Source organism: Sminthopsis crassicaudata, chromosome 3 (assembly GCF_048593235.1).
Source record: "Sminthopsis crassicaudata isolate SCR6 chromosome 3, ASM4859323v1, whole genome shotgun sequence".
Lineage (NCBI taxonomy): Eukaryota > Metazoa > Chordata > Mammalia > Dasyuromorphia > Dasyuridae > Sminthopsis > Sminthopsis crassicaudata.
The window spans coordinates 402,261,979-402,285,783 of NC_133619.1; the positions used below are offsets into that span (position 1 = coordinate 402,261,979).

At 34.4% G+C, this 23,805-nt stretch overlaps 1 protein-coding gene across 1 annotated transcript; it reads left to right on the plus strand.

Moving 5' to 3' along the window:
- Positions 1 to 6,660: 6,660 nt before the first annotated feature.
- On the plus strand, positions 6,661 to 7,596 carry OR8D4 (olfactory receptor family 8 subfamily D member 4). The gene has a single exon (XM_074297389.1). It carries the CDS (start codon positions 6,661 to 6,663, stop codon positions 7,594 to 7,596), a length of 936 nt encoding a protein of 311 aa, XP_074153490.1.
- Positions 7,597 to 23,805: the final 16,209 nt, after the last annotated feature.

The following is a 23,805-nucleotide window of genomic DNA, read 5'->3' on the forward strand; positions in this document are numbered from 1 at the left end:
TACATTGAGTCTCCACAATCTTTTTTTCTGGATACAGATGGCTCTCTCCATGAAGATATTTATCCTAAAGAAGAGATGACTTGGTGGGAATAGGTTAAGGCATAATTAAGCTGTCTTCAAGTATACAGCTCTTTTACATTGGTTTTGTTCTATTTGACCCTGTAGTACTAACAATGGGTACAAATTGTAGAGGCTTATTTTACTTTGGTGTGAGGGAAGCCCACCTCTTCTCCCCACACCTCCTCAACAATTAGACAACCTGAAGTGGAGTATGGCAACTTAGAGGAGGTAGCAATATTTTCAAGAACAGTCTGTATGCACACTTTTAAAATTCATTGAATTCTTGAGTATGAATAGCACTAGATGATTTCCAAAAGCTCTGTTGACTCTAAGAAATAACTATGATTCTGTGTATGCTCTTTTGAGCTTGGTCATTTCCTTTGTTCAAGGTCTTTTCCTTTTTCATTTACATAGCCTTAGTGTCTTATACATAGTAGGTGCTTAATAAATGCTTGGAACTGTGCCCAAAGGGCTATCAAACTGTGCATATCTTTTGATCAGCAATATCTCTACTGGGGCTGTATCCCAAAGAGATCATAAAAGAGGGAAAAAACCCACTTGTGCAAAAATATCTATTTAGCAGTCCCTTTTGTAGTGGCAAGGAACTGGAAACTCTGTGGATATCCAATTGGGAAATGACCTGAATAAGTTATGGCATATGAATGTTATGGATATTATTGTTATGTAAGAAACAACCAGCAGGATGATTCAGAAAGGCCTGGAGTATGCTGAGTGAAGTGATTGTACATGGCAACAATAAGATTATGGGATGATCAATTCTGATGGAGGACAGTTCCAATGGTCTTGTTTTTGGCTACTGACCTGGAGCTGCAGTTCTAGAATGATTACCTGGATACATGTAAGAGACCAATGTCAAATTTTGAAATTGAGACTGTAAATCAACATCTACATGAATATAATGCATACACACATTTGTGTATATACCTCTAAATATGAATATAATATGTACATATGTATACATGTGTGTTTGCATGTATGTATATTGTGCCAAGAAAAACTCACAGAGTTGGATGTGACTGAAAAAAATGAACAAGAAAATCTATATCATCTATCTATCTCTTTTCTTTATCATCAACTTGGGTTAGTTCTTACTTTATTGCTCTGAGTCATTGCCTGATAGCAGCACTGAATCTCTTCAAAGCACTGAGCTAGAGCAGTTTACTATACCTTAGGGAATACCTCAACCAGGAAACCACTTGAGGGTTTTGACATATAAATATAGCAATTCTTATGCTATATCCAAGAAAATAGAGTTTCGTGATTCCCAGATTCCAAGGAAAAACCGATCCCTGAAGACGTTAAGGAAAACTGCATCCCCAAAGTTTCTCCAGGTTACTCTTTGCTTTAATTTTTCCACCTCTTTTCTTTGGTGGAAACTGGATAATGCTTCTACCCATTTGGCAATATGATTCAGGAACTTCCTGGTACCTTTGCTTACATTGCATACATCCTACACCAGTTCAGATAAGATAAATAGTAAATCATTCATAAATATTTATATACCCTGTGGGAGGAATTCCTGTTATGAATATCTATAAATTATTTTAACTACAGTCAATTTAATTGCTTATGTTAATGATGGGGAATAGCAACATGGATAATTTAATTCAGGAATGCCAAAGTCACTTTTAGTCTTCTTAGTTATATTTTGCCCAAAATATTATGCATAACTTGTATTTCCAGAATTGATTTCTACATCTAGGTAATAGGTATCCCATGGTACCCTAGCACTGGATAGGATTGCAGAAATCGTTCTGAGATAAGCAAATCATTACAGATAACCTATCATGAATATAAAAATAAAGGAATGAAAAAAGTATTCACTAAGCATTTATTAAATGACAATCACTTTGCTAAGTAGTCAAAATACAAATAAAGATAAGTCAGTCTGCTTTCAAGGAGCTCACCTTTTAATTGAAAGAGACAGCACATATAGAAGTGAAAGTGGGTGGAAAGAAAAGTTTTATGATCCTTAGAGCATAATAAATGAGAGCTAAGAAAGTCAGTAGGCTGCATTCATACCTGCACAGTGTCCAGAGCTTATTTCAGTGTTTAAACGCCTTTTACTTTCATTAATGTATAAAGGTGCTTCCTGCCTGAACATTGATAATACTCCTGCACCTTATTAGATGGCTTTGTGAACTGGTTGTATCCATACATTTGATCTGGTAGTCAGAATTTTGGTGAAGGACCTCTTTGAACTTAGTACCATGTAATAACCTTTCTTTAGAAGTGTATAGTTAAGAGGAAATAGGATACAGGAAGCAGGATCATCTTTGATGGATTGTAGAATAGCAGTTCTCTAGAACTGGCAACATATAGAATCCTTTGAATTATAGGATCATTGATTTTTAAGAAAGAGCTGAAAGGGACTTCAAATGTTATGTAGTCCATTTTGTATATGACCCATGAAAAGTAAATTTGAGCAAACTCAGAGATAGTAATCTAAAAGGAAAACTTGAACCCAGGTTCTCTGAAAATAGCGCCTGTTCTTTTTTCATTGCACCATCCTGTTTGTGAGAAGTCAGATATCTGGTCATTCACATATAATTGCCAATAACATTTTCACTCACTGATTAAAAAAAAAATCCTCCCAAACTGGGGCATAAAATATGGAATAGTAAGAAAAGTCCTGGCTTGGGAATTAGATGACACGGGTTCAAATGAGCAACTTCAATCAACTAGTAATTTCTCTAATCCTCCATTATTTTATCTGTACAATAAGAGGATTAGATTTTATAATCCATGATCATTTGACCTAGGTATTATGATTCAAGCCAACTATTCTTATATCATCATGGGGAGGGGAAGAAAAGTAAAGTAGTGGGATTGTATGAGGAAGACTTTCTCCTGCCTTTAAAAATAACCAAAAATTTTTCTTGTCTAGATTCTATAAACTTCAGTCAATAAGAATTTCTTTTTCTCATTTATTCTGAATCATTGATGCTGAATATAAAGCCGATTTATAATCCTGGACTAGATGGCAGAGTGACATCTTTTGCTTTGCTTGTTTTCAAAGGAAGTTGTCTCATTGAAAAAAAAAATGCTTGGGAAATCATTGTTTTACACAAACACAGCTTGTTCTCGGGAGATGGAAAACACCTTAGGGACCAACTGATTTGGTATTTATAGATCTAAAATGTCCAGACAGAATATTGAATTCATGAGCTCACTGTAGTGTGTCTCAGGAAGATGCTACTGTGGTTAAAGAGGTGTTTAGGCATTTTGGAGAAGACGGGATTCCAAGAACAAATGAGACTTTTGCTTACCAATGAAGAACAATTTGAGATTGCAGAGTGACTAAAACAAAAGATAGAAGGAGGGAGATTTCTATTATCACACCAGGGTAGAGGAAGGTGAGTTTTCTATTATTAAATTGTATACAATAAACTTTGCATTATCCTCTTACACATTATAATAATAGATTTGCATAGTGCTTTATAGTCACAAAATGTTTTATGCCCATCTTCTCTGTTTCTCACAGCATATTTACTCCTAAGTTTTCTGTCTTGGACTTTCCATGGAATTTTGGTCATCAATTATTATCTAGTTTATTTTATATGTAAGTGGATACTCTCGGGTTAGGTAGGTGATTTTTCCCAAGTTTTACAGTGTTTCTTTGACTTGATTCCAGGTTCTTTCTGATTCTAAGACAGGGCCTCTGCTCAGTATCTTTATTAAGTCACTTATAATAGTTGCCTATAACAAGAAAGGGGATTGGGAAGCAGTTTAGCAAACTAATCAATCTATCAGTTGTGTCTAATTGCACATGCAATGTTCTGCATTTATAACTCCTCAGCCCTGCTAAAAAAGGAGTGAGGTAAATTTTCTCATTTCTTCTTTTGGACTGAGTTTGGGTATGATAAATACACAGCATTCACTGAGGGATTTTTGTTCTTTTCATTTATATCAACAAGCATGTATTGAATACTACGAACTAAGGGGATGGTTAGTTGCCCTAAATATAACCCTTACCTCTTCCTTCCCTCCCCCTCCCAAATCAGTCACTTCCCTTAGGGAATTTATAATTTATAAGGGGAGATCATAATTATGCATAATGCAATATGCAATAAGGACAAAAGAGAAATTATAACATTGTGTTCTGGAAAAGAGAGCTGGAGTCAGATCTAAATTCAAGTCCTCTCTCTGACACTGGTTATATGACTATGGGCAAATCACTTAGCATTACTAAGCCTCAGTTGCCAGATATGTAAAATGAGTCTATTAATACCTGTACATCACTGGAATTCTGTGAGATTAAAATAAAACAATGCAAGCAAAATACTTTGCAAACTTCAAAGCATAATACAAATATAAATTATCATTATTATATTACTATTATTATTTCTGAATTAATTTACACTGTATCCTTTCCCCATATTAGAAGATAGAAGCAGAGTGGAACTTAGAAGAAAATATGGATTTCTTGGCTTTTCAGGTAGAGAAGGACCTGTGCTAAGATAGCACTGGATTAAGGGGACAGGATAGACACAGTCGGGACTCAGAGAACTTTGAGCTGGAAAAGGTGACTTCTCTTCCCTTTATGGAATTGTCTACTTGGAGTAGCTAGTATTCTGTTCAATCTTTATCTGGGCTTTAATGCCAGACTCCCACTCATCTGAATCATTGAAATGCCCTCTATAATGTTGGAATAGGGTCCCTTCTTGCTGTCTAGCCTGCTAACAAGTCTTGGTTTTTTTTTCTTGAAGACAATCTCATGGGTACCACTTTTCCCCAACTCTCCTGCTCCTACTTAGTTATAAAGACTTGTAGGACCTCGATAGTAATACATTCTCAAACTAGTTACTTGGCATTGATAAAAGTTATTTTAGTGCCTACACCATGAAACTGGGTGACCAGTGGATTCAGAAAGGAAGGTTAGGTGAGGGAAGTCACTGAGAGGTATCTTTGACTGCTAAACTTTATCAATATTTAATCTCACTTGTTCTCATTTGTCTTCTGGCAAAGGGATTTCTAGTCTAGTAAAATAGAAGGGAAAACATGAGATGGAGACAAGACAATCTTTCTGGGACCCTAAAATCACACCACACAGGAAGTCCCTTCATTTCTTTTTTTTTTTTTTTTAATTTAAAAAGTTTTTTTTTTTAATGGATAAAAATCTGTTTTCTCTGTTTTCCACCTCTTTTCTCTTATGCTGAAAAAATAAACAAAACCCATATAAAAATATGTAAAGTGAAAGAAAACTAATTCCTCCATAGCTATGTCCAAAAAAAAAAAAAAAAAGAAGCTCATTCTGTATCTTAAATCTATCACTTCTCTGTCAGGAGTTAGGTGGTATACTTTATCTCTGATCATCTGAAATCATGGTGGTTATTATGTTGATCAGACTTTTTTTTAAGGCTTTCATATCTATTTGTCATTACAATGTTATTGCATAGTGTATACATTGTTATTTTTGCTCATTTTACTCAGCATTTAAGATGTTCCAATTTTCTCTTAAAGTATTCCCTTCATCATTTCTTATAGTATAATAGTATCATATTTACATTAATAAACCATAATTTCTTCAGCCATTTCTCAGTTGATAGGCACCTTCATAGTTTATAGTTCTTTGTTAGCACAAAAGAGTTTGTAAAATAATTTTATACATATAAGACCCTTTCCTCATTCCTTGATGTCTTTGGGAGAAAGACCTAGTATTAAGATCTCTGGTAATAGAGTATGCAGAGTTTAGTAATTTTTTGGACAAAGTAACAAATTGCTTTCCATAATAGTTGGACTATTTAATAATTCCATCAATAACACATTAAGGTTTTATCACAATCCCTCCTATATATATATAAAATTTTCCTCTTTTTTTGCTAACTGCCAATCTCATGAGTGTGGAGTGGAACCTCAGAATTGCTTTTATTTTTATTTCTGTAGTTAATAATGATTTGAGGAATTTTATATTGTTATTGTTAAAACAAAAAATTTCTTCCTGTTATTCATATCCCTTCATCTTTTACAATTAGAAAATAACTTTTATTTCTATATATTTAAATCAATTCATCATGTATCTTGGCTCTCAGAACTTAATCAGAGAAACTTCCTACAAAGATTTTCTCCCTGGTTATTCATGTTCTTTATAATTTTAACTGTATTGATTTTATTTGTGCAAAAACTTTTAAATTTTGTTTAATCAGAATTGTCCATTTTATTTTCTGTGATCCCTTTGTTGTCATGAAATCTTCTATCCATAGTTCTGAAATGTAATTTATTGCTTTCTAATCTATTTATATATCATGATTTATGTCTAAGTCATGTACCTATTTAGAACTTGTTGTAATTATGTGAGATGATGGTTTATATTTACTTTCTGCTCACCATTTTCTTATTTTTTTTCTAGCAATTTTTGTCTCTTTGTTTCTAAGGCCAATTCTGCCTAAATGAAATAAAATCATTAGGCATGAGCCAGGGGTGGGGTAGAGAACTGGCAAGATTGGAGAGGTCAGAATTCAGAGTTTCCCAGTCATTTTTACCTTCCTTTGAGGAAAAGCAACTAAGAAAAAGGGGAAGAGTTCTGTACCTCTCTAATGTTATTCTTTCTCCTCATTTCTACAGGTTTCTTCATAGAAAATGGGAAGAGGAAACCAGTCTGAAGTAACTATGTTTATTCTTGTAGGACTAACAGATGAGCCAGAACTTCAGCTGCCCCTCTTTTTCATATTCTTAGGCATCTATGTGGTCACAGTGGTGGGGAATCTGGGCATGATTATACTGATTAGACTTAGTTCTCATCTCCATACTCCCATGTACTATTTCCTCAGCAGTTTGTCTGTTTTAGATGTCTGTTATTCCTCTGTCATTACCCCCCAAATGTTAGTAGGATTCTTATTCAAAGATAAAACTATCTCTTATCCTAGGTGCATGACTCAACTCTTTTTCTTCTGCATTTTTGTTATTTCTGAGTGCTACATGCTGGCAGCCATGGCTTATGATCGCTATATTGCCATCTGTAGCCCCCTATTGTACAACATCATCATGTCCCCTCGGGTCTGCTCCTTGCTTGTTCTTGCTGTGTTCTCTGTTGGCTTCACTGATGCAGTGATACACACAGGATGTATATTGAGGCTGCCATTCTGTGGGTCAAATGTAATCAGTCATTACTTCTGTGACATTGTTCCCCTCATCAGACTCTCCTGCTCTAGTACTTATCTAGATGAGCTCTTGATTTTTATTATTGGTGGATTCAACATGGTAGCGACCAGCCTTACAATCATAATTTCTTATGCTTTCATTCTCTCCAGCATCCTCCGCATCAACTCTAAAGAGGGCAGGTCAAAAGCCTTTAGTACTTGTAGTTCCCATCTCATGGCTGTCACTGTGCTTTATGGGTCCCTTATGTTCATGTATCTCAAACCTGCTTCCAATAGCAACCTGGCCCAGGAAAAAGTATCCTCAGTGTTTTATACTACAGTAATTCCCATGCTGAACCCCCTGATCTATAGTCTGAGAAATAAGGAGGTGAAGAATGCATTGAGGAAACTCACAGAAAGGAAAATATTCTCTTAGTGGTGTATATTTTGCTTTTATATTTCTTGCTAATAAAGTAATAACTCAAATTTTATTTTTCAACTCATTTCCACCTCAAGCTTTGTTTTTATGTGTTTTCCCCTTTATACTTTTTAATACTTATCCAATCTGATTCGAAGAATCCTTACAATTACAGAAGATTAATTATTTTTCAGTTTCACTTGTTCCTGATTCCTCTTCCACAAACCTGCCAAACTGATATTTCTAAAGTACAGGTCTGATTATGCATGATCTACAGTCTCCTCCAAGGAAATATAAACTCTTAGAAAGCAATGACTGTCATTTTTGCTTTGTGTTCCCATAAACTATCAATCTCAAGCATGTAGAAGATGCTTAATAAATATTTATTGATTGAATGATTGATTACTTAAGAAATTTTAGTGATTCCATATTACCTTTAGGGAAAGATTAAAAACTTCATCACCTAAAGCATTTTAAAATTTGGCTCCAATCTATCTTTCCATATTTAGCTTACAATGAACATTCTGTGTTAATAGCACCAGTTTTACATTTACTGAGAATTATAGAAAATATCTAAATCAAAATCAAGATATTTGATGTAAAACTAGTTGTAAGCCAATTGCCTTACTCCATCCCCCTCAGTAAAGCTCATCTCAAGTGCTGCTAACAACAGCCTAAATTAATTGAAGGTCTCTTCAGGTCACAGGAATAATGGCCCTTCTCCTGGAGAATGCTTTTATCCCTAGAAATTAGAAGCTGCATTAGCCTGTGATTGCTTTGGTAATTGTCAAAACAAAGTCTATGAATCAAGACAGGAGTCTATGAGAGGGAGATAATACTTATAACAACTATGTATAAAGAAGATATATATGGGATAAATTTGAAATCAGCAGAGGGGAAAAGAGCTTTGAGATAACAGCAAATGGATATTAATCAGGGTTCTAGAAAGACCTGGTCAAGATTTCCTACAAAAGCAAGCTGACATTCTTACTGTTCCCCACATATAACACTCCATTTTCCATTTTCATATCTGGACACAGGTTGTCCTCCACATTTCTTCATATCTTTTTCTTTGAAATCCCTTATCTCTAGATCACAATCTAGAATTGTGACATGCTAAGTATGAGTTTTCTTCCCTTATATATATTTTTTGTTAAACTTGTGTCTTCACTCTTTACCATGTCTATTTAGTTCATTGGTGGGGAAGTGTGATTTGGGTTTATGTGTGTATTGGGATATAATTTATTATTTATTTAAATGTGTTTCTAATGTTATTAATGATTTTATCTTATTAAGTAAATGTTCAAGTTCTAAATGAATCTTTATTGTGAATGGTTGATTGTATAGTTAGAAAATACTTTGGACAGGTCTTAGGAGCTATATTGGTTAGTGGGGGAAGTATATTTCCTTTTAACAGGTTTACTCTTAGGATCCTGAGCAAGTTTTAAAATAGTGAAGTAGTTATAGCTCTTGAAACTTAGACCTATGAATGTAAGGTCTTACACTTAAATTGCTGGAGTGAGCAAGTAAGAGTTGGAGTGATCAAGGCAAACCAACAGAAATACTATGGGGGTATTTATGAAGATTTCTGCATTTAGACTCCATCTATAGCACATGTGTAAGGTTTTATTGTACTACCACTAATAAAGAACACACACTCCATTATGTATCTTCCATATTGGAGAGTCACAGTGGGAAAAAGAAAAGAAAAGGATATGAAATTCATGTGAATGGCAAAGTAATGAAAGAATTCTTTACATCTTAGTTCTTCCAAGCCTAACAATCTTCTTTTTTTTGTCCTTCAATTTTTTAAATTAATTTTATAATTATAACATTTTTTTGACAGTACATATGCATGGGCAATTTTTTACATTATCCCTTGCACTCAGTTCTGTTCTGAATTTTCCCCTCCTTCCCTCCACCCCCTCCTCTAGATGGCAGGCATTCCCATATGTATTAAATATGTTATAGTATATCCTAGATACAATTTATGTGTGCAGAACCGAATTTTTTTGTTGTTGTGCAAAGGAAGAATTGGATTCAGAAGGTAAAAATGACCTGGGAAGAAAAACAAAAATGCTAACAGTTTACACTCATTTCCCAGTGTTCCTTCTCTGGGTATAGCTGATTCTGTCCATCACTGATCAATTGGATCTGAGTTAGATCTTCTCTTTGTTGAAGATATCCACTTCTATCAGAATACATCCTCATACAGTATTGTTGTTGAAGTGTATTATGATTTCCTAGTTCTGCTCATTTCACTCAGCATCAGTTCATATAAGTCTCTCCAAGCCTCTCTGTATTGGTCATTTCTTACAGAAATAATATTCCATAACATTCATATACCATAATTTACCCAACCATTCTCCAATTGATGGGCATCCATTCAATTTCCAGTTTCTAGTCTATAGTGACTATATAAAAAGGGCTGCCACAAACAAATATTTCCTTGGGATATAAGCGCAGTGGTAGCACTACTGGGTCAAAGGGTATGCACATTTTGATAACTTTTTTGGGCATAATTCCAGATTGCTCTCCAGAATGGCCGGATTCTTTCACAACTCCACCAACAATGCATCAGTGTCCCAGTTTTCCCAAATCTTTTCTCAATGTGTGATCCTGGCAAGTCACTTAATTCTTTTTTGCCTCAATTTCCTTATCTGTAAAATCAGCTGGAGAAAATCACTCCAACATCTTTTCAATAAAACCACAAAAGGCATTACAAAGGGTTGGGCATGACTAAAATGACTGAACAACAACAACACTTAATAAGAACAGGACATGGCCTGAATGAGATCTAGTGGAAAGAACTTTGAGTTTGGAATAAGGAAATTTGTGTTCTTATTCTGGTTTTGCTAATTACTATAAGCATGACCTTTAGAAAAATAAATTCCTTTTTCTGGTTTTCAAAAGCATCATATTGTCATGCTTTTCCATAATTAGAATACATTGAAAATCACTAACTATGGTTGTTCTGGATATAAAATAATAGTACTTAAAACTGCAAGGTATTTAGACATCATTTCTAGACTAGGGCTTCTTAACCTGGCGTCTATAAATTTGTTTTTTAAAAATGTTTTTATGGGGACAGCTAGGTGGCGCAGTAGATAGAGCACCAGCCTTGAATTCAGGAGGAACCGAGTTCAAATATGATCTCGGACACTTAACACTTCCTAGCTGTGTGACCCTGGGCAAGTCACTTAACCCCAGCCTTAGGAAAAAAAATATATTTTTATGCCTGTATTCAATATGGAATTTTATGTATTCTACCTTAGTCATTTAAGAATCTGATTCTGAGAAGGTCTGTAGGCTTTACTGGACTACTAAAAGGGTCCATGACACACACACACACACACACACACACACACACACACACACACACACATAAAAAAAAAAAATTATAGGAACTTCTGATATAGGTCAATCCTTTAATTATATAAAGAAGAAAACTGAGAACTAGAAAAGCAAAGCAACAGTTACAGTAACTGACATTATACTTCATGTTTTAATGCACAATATAATGACATTTATCCTTGAAAGCACTTTAATGTTTAGAAAGCATTTAATACATTTTATTCCCATTGTTAAAAGAATTTTGGAAGTGAGATCCTACAATTGCTATGTCGACTTAATAGATGAGCAAACAGTTCACAGTCACATAGCTATCAAACAGTGGAATTAAGATTCAATAGAGATTTAGTATCTACAAATCACATATTCAACAAGTGCCTAGGAAACATCAGGAAAATATAATTGTTTTCTGATTTGTTTCATACAATAGTGAAAACAATGTAATAATGCCACTGGCTCATTTTGAGGCTAATACAATTAAAAGATCAAAGATAATTTATCTTAAATACGAGAAAATTCTGTTTATCCTAGAGAGAAATGATCTAGAAAGGGCCTTAAAACTTGAAGAATCTTCATTTAATAGGATAAAAGCCTGAGATTCATAGACCTCAGTGATGTGGCTTTAAGATCACATAAGTGATAAGTATTAGAGCTAGGGTTTTAATTCAGCCCCTATAACTCCTAGCTCAGCAATGCCAAATGTCTGTGATATATAAACTCATTTAATGTGGTTTTTGGATCATATATAGAGCGATTATGAGGGAGATCAAAGATTTAGTTTAAATCTAACTTTTCTTTATGCAGAGAAGGAAGCTGATGTGGAGAGTGGTTAAGCAAAGGTGAGATTTGAACTCATAATTGTGCCGCCAAGTTTAGGATCTCTAAAATTCCTTCTAATGCTAACATTCTATGATACCTAATTTGGAACTCCAAGAGGGGCTGAGGTCACATACAAATTCATCGGGAAATCGAAGCATAGAAGGATTACTTACTCAATACTAGAACTAAATAAGGAGTATTGTACCAATGGGTCCCTAGACATAGTTTGGGACATTTAAAAATGTAGGTAATTGCTCTAGTTACGATGTTCCAGACCAGGGCCTTTCTCCCACCTTGGGGAAATGGGTGTCCCTAGATACTTTAATGTTATCATTACTCTGCAAATTATATCACCGAAAAAGTTAGTGACAGAGCCAGAGCTAGAATCCTGCTCTGTGGATTTCCTTCTCATCATTTTAATTCATTACAACATACCTTTGTGAGGTTCTGACATGAGAGGTAGTGTGCCTATAGAACAGGGCTGGAGTTCATGTTAAGAGGGACCTGCCTGGGTTGGGAGTCTGCTTCTGATATTTACTTGTTATATAAACCTGGGTAAGTCCTTTACTGTCTCTAAAACTCATTTTCCTTATCTGTAAAAAGGGGATAATAATACCTAAGCCCTGTTCCTGTTAAAGTTGTGATGATGTGTAAAAATGGTTTGCAAATTTTAAAAATACTATATAAATGTCAGCTATTATTCTCTGACCTCGAGTTGAAACTGGGATATCTTTTATGGCAGTCAGTGCTGGGGAACTGCTTCCAGATGTCTTCCAGATTTCATCACTTCTAAAGCTCACCACCTGTTTTCTAGCAGGCACTGATTGTAATATATGGTTTGTGTGCCAAACTTGGTTCCTTTATAGGACAAAGAGGCTTATTTTCTAGCACCTCATGTACAGTCACAGTCAAATATCTGGGTCCCTCTGGGTTCCCTGAAATGGACTAAAGGGCAAGACTATATAGAACTCAAGGGAGCTCTGAGTTTAATTCCATGACTGGTGAGTTTCTGACAGTCCTTATAACATTTAAGCAGAATTAAAGACAATGCTTTGTAAAGACTGGGGATGAGAGGCAGATAGCTGCTTTAAGTATTTAATAATAATAGCTAATATTTGCATAGCACTTTACAAGTGGTATTTTATTTGTTCTCACCACAATCTTGTGGGGTAGAAGCTTTTATAATGCCTATTTTACAGAGATAATGGAGACTGAAAAAAATGATTAGGTGATTTGTTCATGGCCACACAGCCTTATAAATGCCTGAAAGTGGAAGCAAACAAATTCTTTTGACTCCAAGTGCATTACCTCTAATATTTGACATTCTATCTTATGGAAAAAGTACTAGGCTTATGCTATTTGTTCCTAAGTTGCAAATATTAGGAGAAAGGAGTGGAAAATATACAAAAGCTGAATTCTGTCCTTTTATAAGTGAGACAAAATTAGAGTTATCCAAAAGTAAATTGGGAACCTCAAGAAGTAAAGAGCTCCCCATCATTGAAAGTATTCAAGACAATGAGAACCCTTTTTGGGAATTTCATAAAGATGATTTTTTTAATCAGGTAATTTATATGAGGAGGTGCTTTGTAGCTATGATGGTCTGTGATTCTGATTGTGAGCTGTAGAATATGGAAAGTTTGATCAGGGAGGAACTGAAAGCAAATAAAAAAGTAGTTTCCAAAGAAATCATAGAAATTAGTAAGGGGTGATTGTTGATAATAATTATCATTGTGACAGTAGGAATAATAGCTCACATTTGTATAATATTTTATAATTTAAAAAATCGTTTGCCATAGAACCGTACTATAAGCTATGTAGGGTATTATTAGCACCATTATACAGATGGGGAAAAGTGAGATCCAGAGAGTAAAATCAACTTTCTACGGTCATATTCTCAATGAATGGGAAATACAGGAACTCAAAGCTAGGTCTTCTGACCAGTATCTTTTTCAGAACAAATCTAGATCTTTGAGTTGATGAGAATTTAGGTCATTTTTTAACCTGGAATATGGCATCTCCAGGACCCCTCAGAAAGCTGGAGATTAGGATTTGTAACAAGTATTTTCCAGGTAAGCTTCTCTTTCAACTTAGGTTTATATTTCCTCCATCTTTTTTTTTTTTTTTTCTTTTTATTCTTGTTCTCTTTCTTCTCTTTGTCTGATGAAGAATATAGACTTAGAGTTAGGAAGATTCCTTCAATTCTGCCTTTGTTACTTAATAGCTGTGTGATATAGACAAATCCCTTAATCTCTGTGTCTATCTCCCCATATGTAAAATAGAGATAATAATGGTACCTACTTCACAGAGTTGTGGGGCTCAAATGAGATAATGAATAAAATCAGATGACCACTTTTAAAGGCTTATATAAATGCATACTTTCACTTTTGTATCATAATGATAATGTTATCAACATTAACATAACAGAAGTTATAGTAATAATTCATTCAACATTTATTCAGCTGCTTCAGGCAATGAACCTTGTTGATATTTTGTAAGACATAGATTAAAATTAGAACCCTGACCTCAGGAAAAATAAGTAAAACTGGGAAATAAATAATTGGAAGAGACAAAAGAATTTGTTTTGAATGGTTTGCTATATATTTTTTATTTATGCTATTTAGATTTTTAAATTCTAATATGCATTAAATTGCCATTTATGCAATATTAGAATCATATTCTTGCAGCGATTCCTGAAGTCTCTTGAGAAGAGTTGTTGGGGAAGAGAAGGGCTAAATGGAGATGGATATGTCTTAGGAGTCTCCTTTGAAATTCCCATATTCTTACACATATGATATGAAGAGCTCTGAATTTAGCACAGAGTCATTGATTTAGAGATTTTAGATTATCTGATCCAATCCTTCTCATTTTATAGATAAGGAATGAGGGCCAGAGATGTTGTTATTTGCTGGACATCACATTATTAATAAGTATTAAAGCTTTTGACTTTAGATCCAATTTTCATTGTATCATGGTGCTTAGTATACTTACTAGCTTGTGTAACCTTTAGCAGAGTTTCTCTAAGACTTGGTTTCATCATCTATAACATGGGTACAATAATACTTGAGCTACTCACAGAAAGATTAGCAATTAGAAAGCTCATGGCAAATTTTCATTTGGAGGCAATCCTTAAGTCTTCCTATTCTTAGAAAAGATTAGAGCCAAAAGGAACCTTATAAATATTTGTCTAATCCCTCATTTTAAGAGAAAGGAACAAAGGTTCAGAGAGAAGTAATGTGACTAATACCACAAAACTGGTAGATGGTAGATCAGGGTCTCAAACCCAGGTCTTCTGGTGCTAAGTACTTGGCTCTTTTCAATACGTCTTGTCTTGAAAGGCAAAAATTCCAAAGCAGGGGATAGCAAATTAAATTGTTAGTTGTCCTTTGCATAGCAATATGGGCGAATTTATTGCAACTTTTTTGGAAAGGAGGTTTGGATATCAGTTAGAGAAGATAAGAAAGATAAGAAGTTACCAGGAGCTGAGCTGAGGGTTGGGGGAGGAAAGAGTGGAGTTGCCAGCAAGGTAAAAAAGCAAGTGAGGGGAAACATTTCAAAGAGCTGAAGTAGAGGAGAAAGCACTTCAGAAAAACTTTGTCCAGTTCAATTCACCATTTTGCCAAGGTCTGGTCCTATGTGGTATCTGATGGCAGGTCAAGAAGAAAGAGATACTATTTCAAATCAAGAATTATTTCCACTTTTCCTTGGAATTGATTTCAGGGACTACATCTCCTGCATCTTTGTGTATCACCTTCCTCTCAGTCCTTGTAGAAGTCTTACACATAATAATATAACAAATGTTTGCAGAATTAAGTTTTAAGGTCTTGAGTTCTTCCTCTTTTTCTTGTTCTCCCTTTCTCATGTACAGGCTGGGATCTTAATATACTTAAGAACTGGAAGAGAATTTACTTTTTAATTGGTCCAACCCCCTCTTTTTATAGATGAGGAAACAAGTACAGAGAGTGTTGTAACTTGCCTAAGAATTCACAGGGAAGGACTGGGTTTTGAAGCTAGTGTTTGGCAAGACAAAGCCTATGCTGGTTCCCCTATGCCCTGACTCCTTTAGCCTAGCTGGAAAGTCTTCATAGATAACATCTGTAGCAAGAACACTGTGAACTGACTTCTAGGCATAGTTCTTCAACTTGTCCAATCCCAGCAGCACTGGAGGTGGGGGGGGGGTAAGGATGAAAGAAGAGATAAAAATTAGAAAGTTTATAATTGATCTAACAGCTCTTTCTTTGCTTGGAATGTCTTCCCCTTTTTCTCTATTACATGTAAATGTAGAAAATGTGGGAGACGGAAAAAGAGAAGGCAGGAAAATTATGGAGGGGAGGAAAGGAGGTGAATGTCTCAGAAGTCTGTATTGTAATATGGTAGCCAGAAAAGCTAATTCAATTCTGCCTTGTTATAAGAAGCTGATTGACAGGAAAGAAGGTAGCTGCTAGTCCCGTTGTTTGTTGCCCTAATCAGACTACAGAAGGATTATTATTTGAGTTTTCCTCTTAAGAAAATTATTTGTAAACTGTAGTAAATCCAGGGAAGGACAACTTGGATAACAGGGGAACGTAAATCCATTTTATGTGAAGCTTTGTTGAAAGAATTAAGGATACATACACAAGATCAGGGGCAGTTAGATGGTGTAATAGGTAGAATGCTAGTGTAGGGTTGGGAAGATTCATCTCTGTGAGTCCAAATCCAGCCTCATACATCTAGTAGCTGTGTGATGCTGAACAAGTCACTTAATCTTGTTTGCCTCATCTGTAAAATGAGCTGGAAAAAATAAATAAAAAAAGAAAAAAATGTTCACTTCAGAGAAACTGAAAAAAAAAAATGAACTGGAAAAGGAAATGGAAAACTTTCCTAGCATCTTTATCAAGAATAGGGCCAAAAAGAGTTTAACACATTAAAAAGACTGCGCAATAATGAAGTAAGGAGATGATAATCTATAGTGGTGACAGTGATGGTGGTGGTGGTGGTGTATATGAATGATAGATGCCTTTAAATATCTAATAGATTGTCACCTGCAGGAAACCTGTACTATGTCATTCTGAAGATGGAAGGAGGAAAGGAGCAAGAAATTAATGGAGGAGAAAGAGAGAAGTGTAACAGGCCAAGAGGGCTGAATTTGAAGTGATAAATGGAAGTTTCGAAGAGGCAATTTTTCAATCCCTTTCAGGAAAAAATTTCCTAAAAATTAGTTTTGTTTAAAAGTGGAAATGCTTTCTTTAGTATTCTGATATTCAATTGATGTTGTTATTTGAAACTAGATGGTCCCTTGTTAGAAATGTTAGGGGTGGGAGGTGGGCAGAGATTTTCCTTTAGGTGTAGTTTGGATAGACAAACCTCTGAGATTTTAGAATTTTGTAAGTGGGTTGATACTAAGAAGACTGAAACTGTGGAATTATTATAAATGGTCTAAAAAGAAAAAAGAAGGAAGTAAAAATACAGAAAAAGAAGAAAGTAGAATTATTATAAATGAGCTAGAAAGAAAGAGAAGAAGGAAGCAGAAAAGCTAGATTAGATAATGTCCCAGTTGTCATCTATGATGTGTTTTCTTTCTACTGTTTCTGGTCAGAACATTAATAATTTTCCTAGGTGGTAATTGATGTAGTGCTTTTTTTCATAGCACCCATTCATTAAACCCAATATCTTTGTCCATCACAAAATCTTTCTAATTGATCATTGGATAGTAGATGTAGGCCTTGAAAACTTAGACCTTAAAACTAAATCTCAGAGAAACTCTGCTGAAGATCACACACTAAGCATCACTATACAATGGAAATTGAATCTAAAGTTAAAAAAAAAAACACTTTATTATTTACTAATAATGTGATGTCCAGCAAATAACCTTTCTAGACTTCATTCCTCATCCATAAAATGAGAAGGGTTGGATCAGATGATCTAAATCTAGTAGTTTCAAAAGTCTCAAAAAATCAAAATTCCTTCTTATGTGCACCCATTTTCTAATTAAGGAAATTATGGCCTGGAATCTTTTAGTTAGTTAACCATGGAATATATTCTATGTTAAATGTCCTATAGTCTATATTATACGTATTAGTACTATACTAGTCATACAAGTATCAAGAAGATTTAAATCATGATCTTTTTAATCCAGAGCTTAGTGTTCTTTCTATTGTAGTAAAGTTAGCAAATGAGGAAAAATCACTTGATTTCAGTCATTTAACAAAATTATCTCTATGTAACTACATGTTGTTAAATTGATTCCAATTCATCATTATCATCATGTATAGACAATATTATGATTTTATGGAGAATATAGCAAATTGAAAGTTAGAAAATCTGAATTTTAGTCTTAATTCGGCTTGTCAATTGCCTCTTCTTTAAATTAAGATAATAATATTTTAAAAATGTTTATTTTATTTTTTATTTTGTAATTATAACTTTTTGACAGTACATATACATGGGTAATTTTTACAACATCCCTTGTACTCACTTCTGTTCCAATTTTTCCCTTTCTTCCCTCCACCCCTCTCCTAGATGGCAGGCAGTCTCATACATGTTAAATGTGTTACAGTATATCCTAGATACAATATATGTGTGCAGAATGGAATTTCTTGTTGAACAGGAAGAATTGGATTCAGAAAGTAAAAATAACCTGGGAAGAAAAACAAAAATGCAAACAGTTTACACTCATTTCCCAGTGTTCCTTCTGAGTGTAGCTGATTCTGTCCATCACTGATCAATTGGAACTGAATTACATCTTCTCTTTGTTGAAGATATCCACTTCCATCAGAATGCATCCTCATATAGTATTGTTGTTGAAGTGTATAATGATTTCCTGGTTCTGCTCATTTCACTCAGCATCAGATCATGTAAGTCTCTCCAAATCTCTCTGTATTCATCCTGCTGGTTATTTCTTACAGACATAACATTCATATACCACAATTTACCCAACCATTCTCCAACTGATGGGCATCCACTCAGTTTCCAGTTTCTAGTCACTACAAAAAGAGCTGCCACAAACATTTTGGCACATACAGGTCCCTTTCCCTTCTTAGTATTTCTTTGGGATATAAGCCCAGTAATAGCACTGTATGCACAGTTTGATAACTTTTTAGTCATAATTCCAGATTGCTCTCCAGAATGGTTGGATTCGTTAACAACTCCACCAACAATGTATCAGTGTCCCAGTTTTCCCCTCCAACATTCATCATTATTTTTTTCCTGTCATCTTAGCCAGGTATATAATAGTATTTCAGAGTTGTCTTAATTTACATTTCTCTGATTGAAGATAATAATATTTACACTAGTTATTCCACAGGATTATTAGGAAGACCTCATGAGCTAATTAGGTAAAAAGATTTGGACTCAGATAGCTATATAAATGTGAATTCCTTATGATTAGATACAAATTTACTTTAAAGATAAATTCTTGATATATATTTACTGAGGTGATGTGAATATTACTTCATTGGGGAAAGTAGCCCCATGTTAGAACTGTAGTGTAAAGAAAAAAGAAAAGAAGGAGGAAAGTAAATAAGTGGAAGAATAAGAGTAAGTATAACAGAACTGTAGATGAAAAGAAAAATAGCAAATGTCTTATAAATCTGGAAATGCTATAAGATAAAGGAACACTGGAGAAGTAATACAGATTGGAGAAAGAAAAATCTTTTTCCAATTTTTCAAAAAAAAAAAGGAAAAGAAGATAATAGTAAATTACAAGCAAATGCAACTGACTTCAATTCCTGTTAACATTCTAAACTGAATTATTACAAATTTGATTAAAGAACATATAGAAAATGAAATGATGATCTGGAAAAACAGTATAACTTTATTAAGAAGTCATTTTAGGCTAATCATATTATTTTTTCTGACAGGCTAAGCTGATAGATAAGAATCTTTCATGTGTAGCTTGCAAAATTTCAGTAAAATATTTAACATGCTATTCTGTGGAAAAGATGGCAAACTGTAAGCTAGACAGAAATAAAATTAAATGTATTTACAATCAATTTATTGCTCAGACCCCTATAATAGTTATTGATGATTCAATATCAGGTTAGAAATTGGTATATAGTAGAGTTCTCAAAAAATTTGTTTGGTTTCATGATATTCACGATGTTAATTAATAATTTGGTTTAAAGAAAAATGGAATGCTTAACAAATTTGCAAATGATTGGATGGCAAATCAAGAAGTATATCTAATAAAAATGTCAGGATCCAAGGAAATTTTGAGACAATTAAAAGACTGGAATGGATCTAAAGAGAGGTGATTTAATAGGGACAAAGGTAGTCTCACACTTTGTTTCCAAGAATTGATTTCACAAATACAAAATGTGGGAGGCATAATTATGTAGTTTGTTTGAGAATGATTTGAGAATTGGATGCACTGAGAGCATGATATAAATTATCTTTATGATATGGTAAATAAAACAATACCAATGTGATATTGAGCTATAATAAGGGAAGAAGAACTTCCAATAATGGGAAAAAAGATCATCTGATTATACTCTGCTGGATTCTGCTTGTATCTGGAATATTGTTTTCTGTTCTGAGTGTTACCTTTAAGGAAGGGCATGGATAAATATAATAATGTCCAAGGGAACGCACCCCAGATGAATAAGGGCTTAAGGAAATAAGGAAATAAGGAAAATTGACTGAAGAAATTGGAGAACAGAAATCCTGGGTTTTCAAATATTTGGAAAATTGTTATGTAGAAATTAAACTAAACTTGTCCTTTTTGGTATCAATGGGATAACTAAGAGGAATGAGAGGCAGTTGCAAAAAAAGTCAAGCTGAGGTTTAATGTTAGGAGAAACTTCTTCAAATTTCAGGCGATTAGCAAAGTGGAATGGGAGACTTCTGGAAGTACTAGCTTTCCTCTTATTAGAAGTCTTCCGGCAAAAACTGGTTGACCACTTTATAGTAGTAATAATAGCATTTAATGTATACATAGTGCCTACTATGTTTCAGGCATTGTGCTAAGTACTTTATAAATATCTCATTTGATCCTCATGATAACTCTGGGAAGTGCGTGCAATTATTAATCCCATTTTACATTTGAAGAAACTGAGGCAAAGACCAGGTGATTTTCCCAAATACACACAGGTCATATGGGTGAGATAGGATTTGAATTCAAGTCTTTTTGATTCCAGGCCCAGTGATTTGTCCCTTGGATCATCCAGCTGTCTCAATAGACCTATTGTAGAAAGGATATTTTTTGGAAGGGGGGGTAATGTATTGGAATAGATGAGGTCCCATTCTATAATTCTATGAAATTGTGATGGGGCCTGGCAGTAGAACTGCAAAATGAACATGCAAGTCAATTTCCCAACAAGTAGGGAAAAGCAGAATATATAGCTATTAGAAGGAACTGATGTGTTAGAGCATACATTGAGAACAAACTCAAATAGAAATTTCCAGAAAACACATCATCTATGATTAATTAATAATTTAATTACTTTACTTATAGTTATATATGACAATATGTTATATTATATATTTACATATTACATAATATATTAATAACATATCAGAATTATAATATATTATATAATCAGATTATAACAAATAATAATTAGTAATACATCAATACCATGATGTAATAATGATAAAAATGATAATAATGTTTTTATTTACATTGTTAAATGTTTCCCAATTGTGTTTTGATCTGGTTCTTCCTAAGGTCAAGCATGCTCATGGTTGTGTGATCCAATCAAGAGTAAATGGTGAGGTGGTTAGTGGGAAAGTTTGAGAAGCAATTGCAAACCTCCCCTGAGCTATCAGCAAAAGTTAGAATATAGGCTTGGTGAGGTCAGGCACTATTGTTTTTGTCTCCTGAGTATCAATCAAAGAGCCTGGTCCATAATATGCATTTAATAAATGCTTTTTGAATTGAACTGAACTCAAAAAGTGAAAACATGGGCCTAAGTTTATAAAAGATCTTGGATTTTTTGTGGAATTAATATGAGTTGATAGTATGACATGACAATTAACTAGATCCATCAATAAACATTTAATAATTACTCTGCATCAGGTACAGTGCTGGGGATACAAAAAAGGAGACAAAAATTAATTCTTGTCTTTAATAAGTTTACAGTCTAATGGTGGGGAAAAAAGCAAACCCATGTAGAAATAGGAAATGATTAAGACAGACTGGGAAAGTCTTGTTGTAAATGATAGGATTTAACTGGGAACTTAAAGGAAGCCAGTGGCTATAGTTGAGGAGGGAAAGTGTTCCAGGCATTGTGGACAGTCAGCAGAAATGCCCAGAACCAAGAGATAGACTATCTTGTTTGTGGAACAGCCAGGAGGCCAGAGTCACTGACTGATGTCCCCTTGGGCTACATTAAAATAAGCATGGTATTCAGCATTATGGTCAATCTTGCTATATTCTGTCCCATTCAGATCATATCTAAAGAATCATGTTTATTTCTGGTTGCCACATTTTAGTAACTTATCACATTAATAAGTTGGAGAGAATCCAAAGAAGAGTTACCATGAAGATCAAGGGCCCTGTTATCATGGCCAAGGGCTAATTATTAAATACTGGGAATTGTTGTGTTACTGGGGCCACCTGACAGTGGCTGTTAGAGATCCAACCCAGAATAGGTCTCCTCTTGTAAGAGGATGATACAAGGAGACTGAGAGGCAGTTGCTGTTCTCTGACCTCTCTCCTCTTCCCTGTGCCTCCAATTTATTTCATTCCTAGTCCACAACACCTGTGTCAGCAAAGGCTGCCCTGCAACTCCTTCAGGTACTATGATTCACAGACTCTATTATTAGTGTGTTATCAGGATCACTAACTTTAAACAATTTTGAAACCTCTCTCTGCTTTAATTTTCATATCTAATAGGGAATATAAAATATAATTTATCTTTGGGATTCAGTGAAATAATAGATGTAAAATACTTTGTGGATTATAAATCATTCTATAAATGCTATTCTACCTCTTTCCCTCCCTCTTCCTGTTCTTCTCCCTCTCTCTCCCTCTCTCTACCTCCCTCTCTTCTTTCCTCCCTTTTTCTTTCTCTCTATCTCAACAAAACAAACAAAAAAATTCAACAAATTTCCCTGTCACTAAATTAATACTTTCCCTTCATGTCTCTATCCACTAAAATCCTTCTCTTTTTTCATGATCTATCTCAGGCACTTCTCTTACTTCAACCTTCACTGGTGCCCCTCCAGCTGATCTCAATATCTTCCAATTTTTCTAGAGCAATTTATCTAGATATTTCCATCATTCTCATTGTACTCTACATATAATATGCTTATTCATGTACATGATATATCCCTCTTAGTAGAATATGACTTCTTTGAGTTCAGGGGCTTGGATTATTTGTCTCCTATGCTAAATCTTTCCCTACTCAAATCCATTTACCATTCAACTTCAAAAGTGATTTTTTTTTCCCCTGAGGCAATTGGGATTAAGTGACTTGCCCGGGGGTCAAACACTGATTGCTCTGTTTGGTAATTAAAATCTCCCATGACCTGGTTCCAATCTTTCTTTCCAATCTTATTTACATATTACCCCTCTTTATATGCACTGTGGTTCAGCTGAATTGGCCTTTTAAGTTTTCCTTTAGGACTCCTTTTCCTATCTCATACTTTCAGAAATGTGTGTGTGTATGTATAATTCCTCCCATTTCTTAAACATACTCCCTCTTCAACTTTGGTTCTTAGAATTTGTAGCTTCCTTTGCAGAAAAACTTTTAACAGAAGATTTTTCTGACAATCCTTACTCCCCTTCACTTTTTTCCCTTTTACACTTATCTTGTGTGTGTATGTACAATTATAGATATAGATATTTTACTAACAAATGTTCACGTTGTATGGTTGGAGTATAAGCTACTGCTCCTTTTCCTAAATTTTGCTTATGTTTTTGTTAATTTTAAAGTTTTAAATTGTCTTCTTCCCTCCCTCCCCACTCCATATTAGAGAAGACCACCACTTTACACAGATATATATAATGTATATATGTGTGTGTGTATGTATTATATGTGTATATATGTATATTTATGTATATATATATATGTATAAATGTTTTCCCAATAATTTTTTAACCAAAAACTATGTTCTTATCCCCAAAGTTTACATCATCAA

What these genes read in the sequence shown, in the direction of transcription:
- OR8D4 (XM_074297389.1), top strand. Translation starts at nt 6,661, where the DNA reads ATGGGAAGAGGAAACCAGTCTGAAGTAACTATGTTTATTCTTGTAGGA.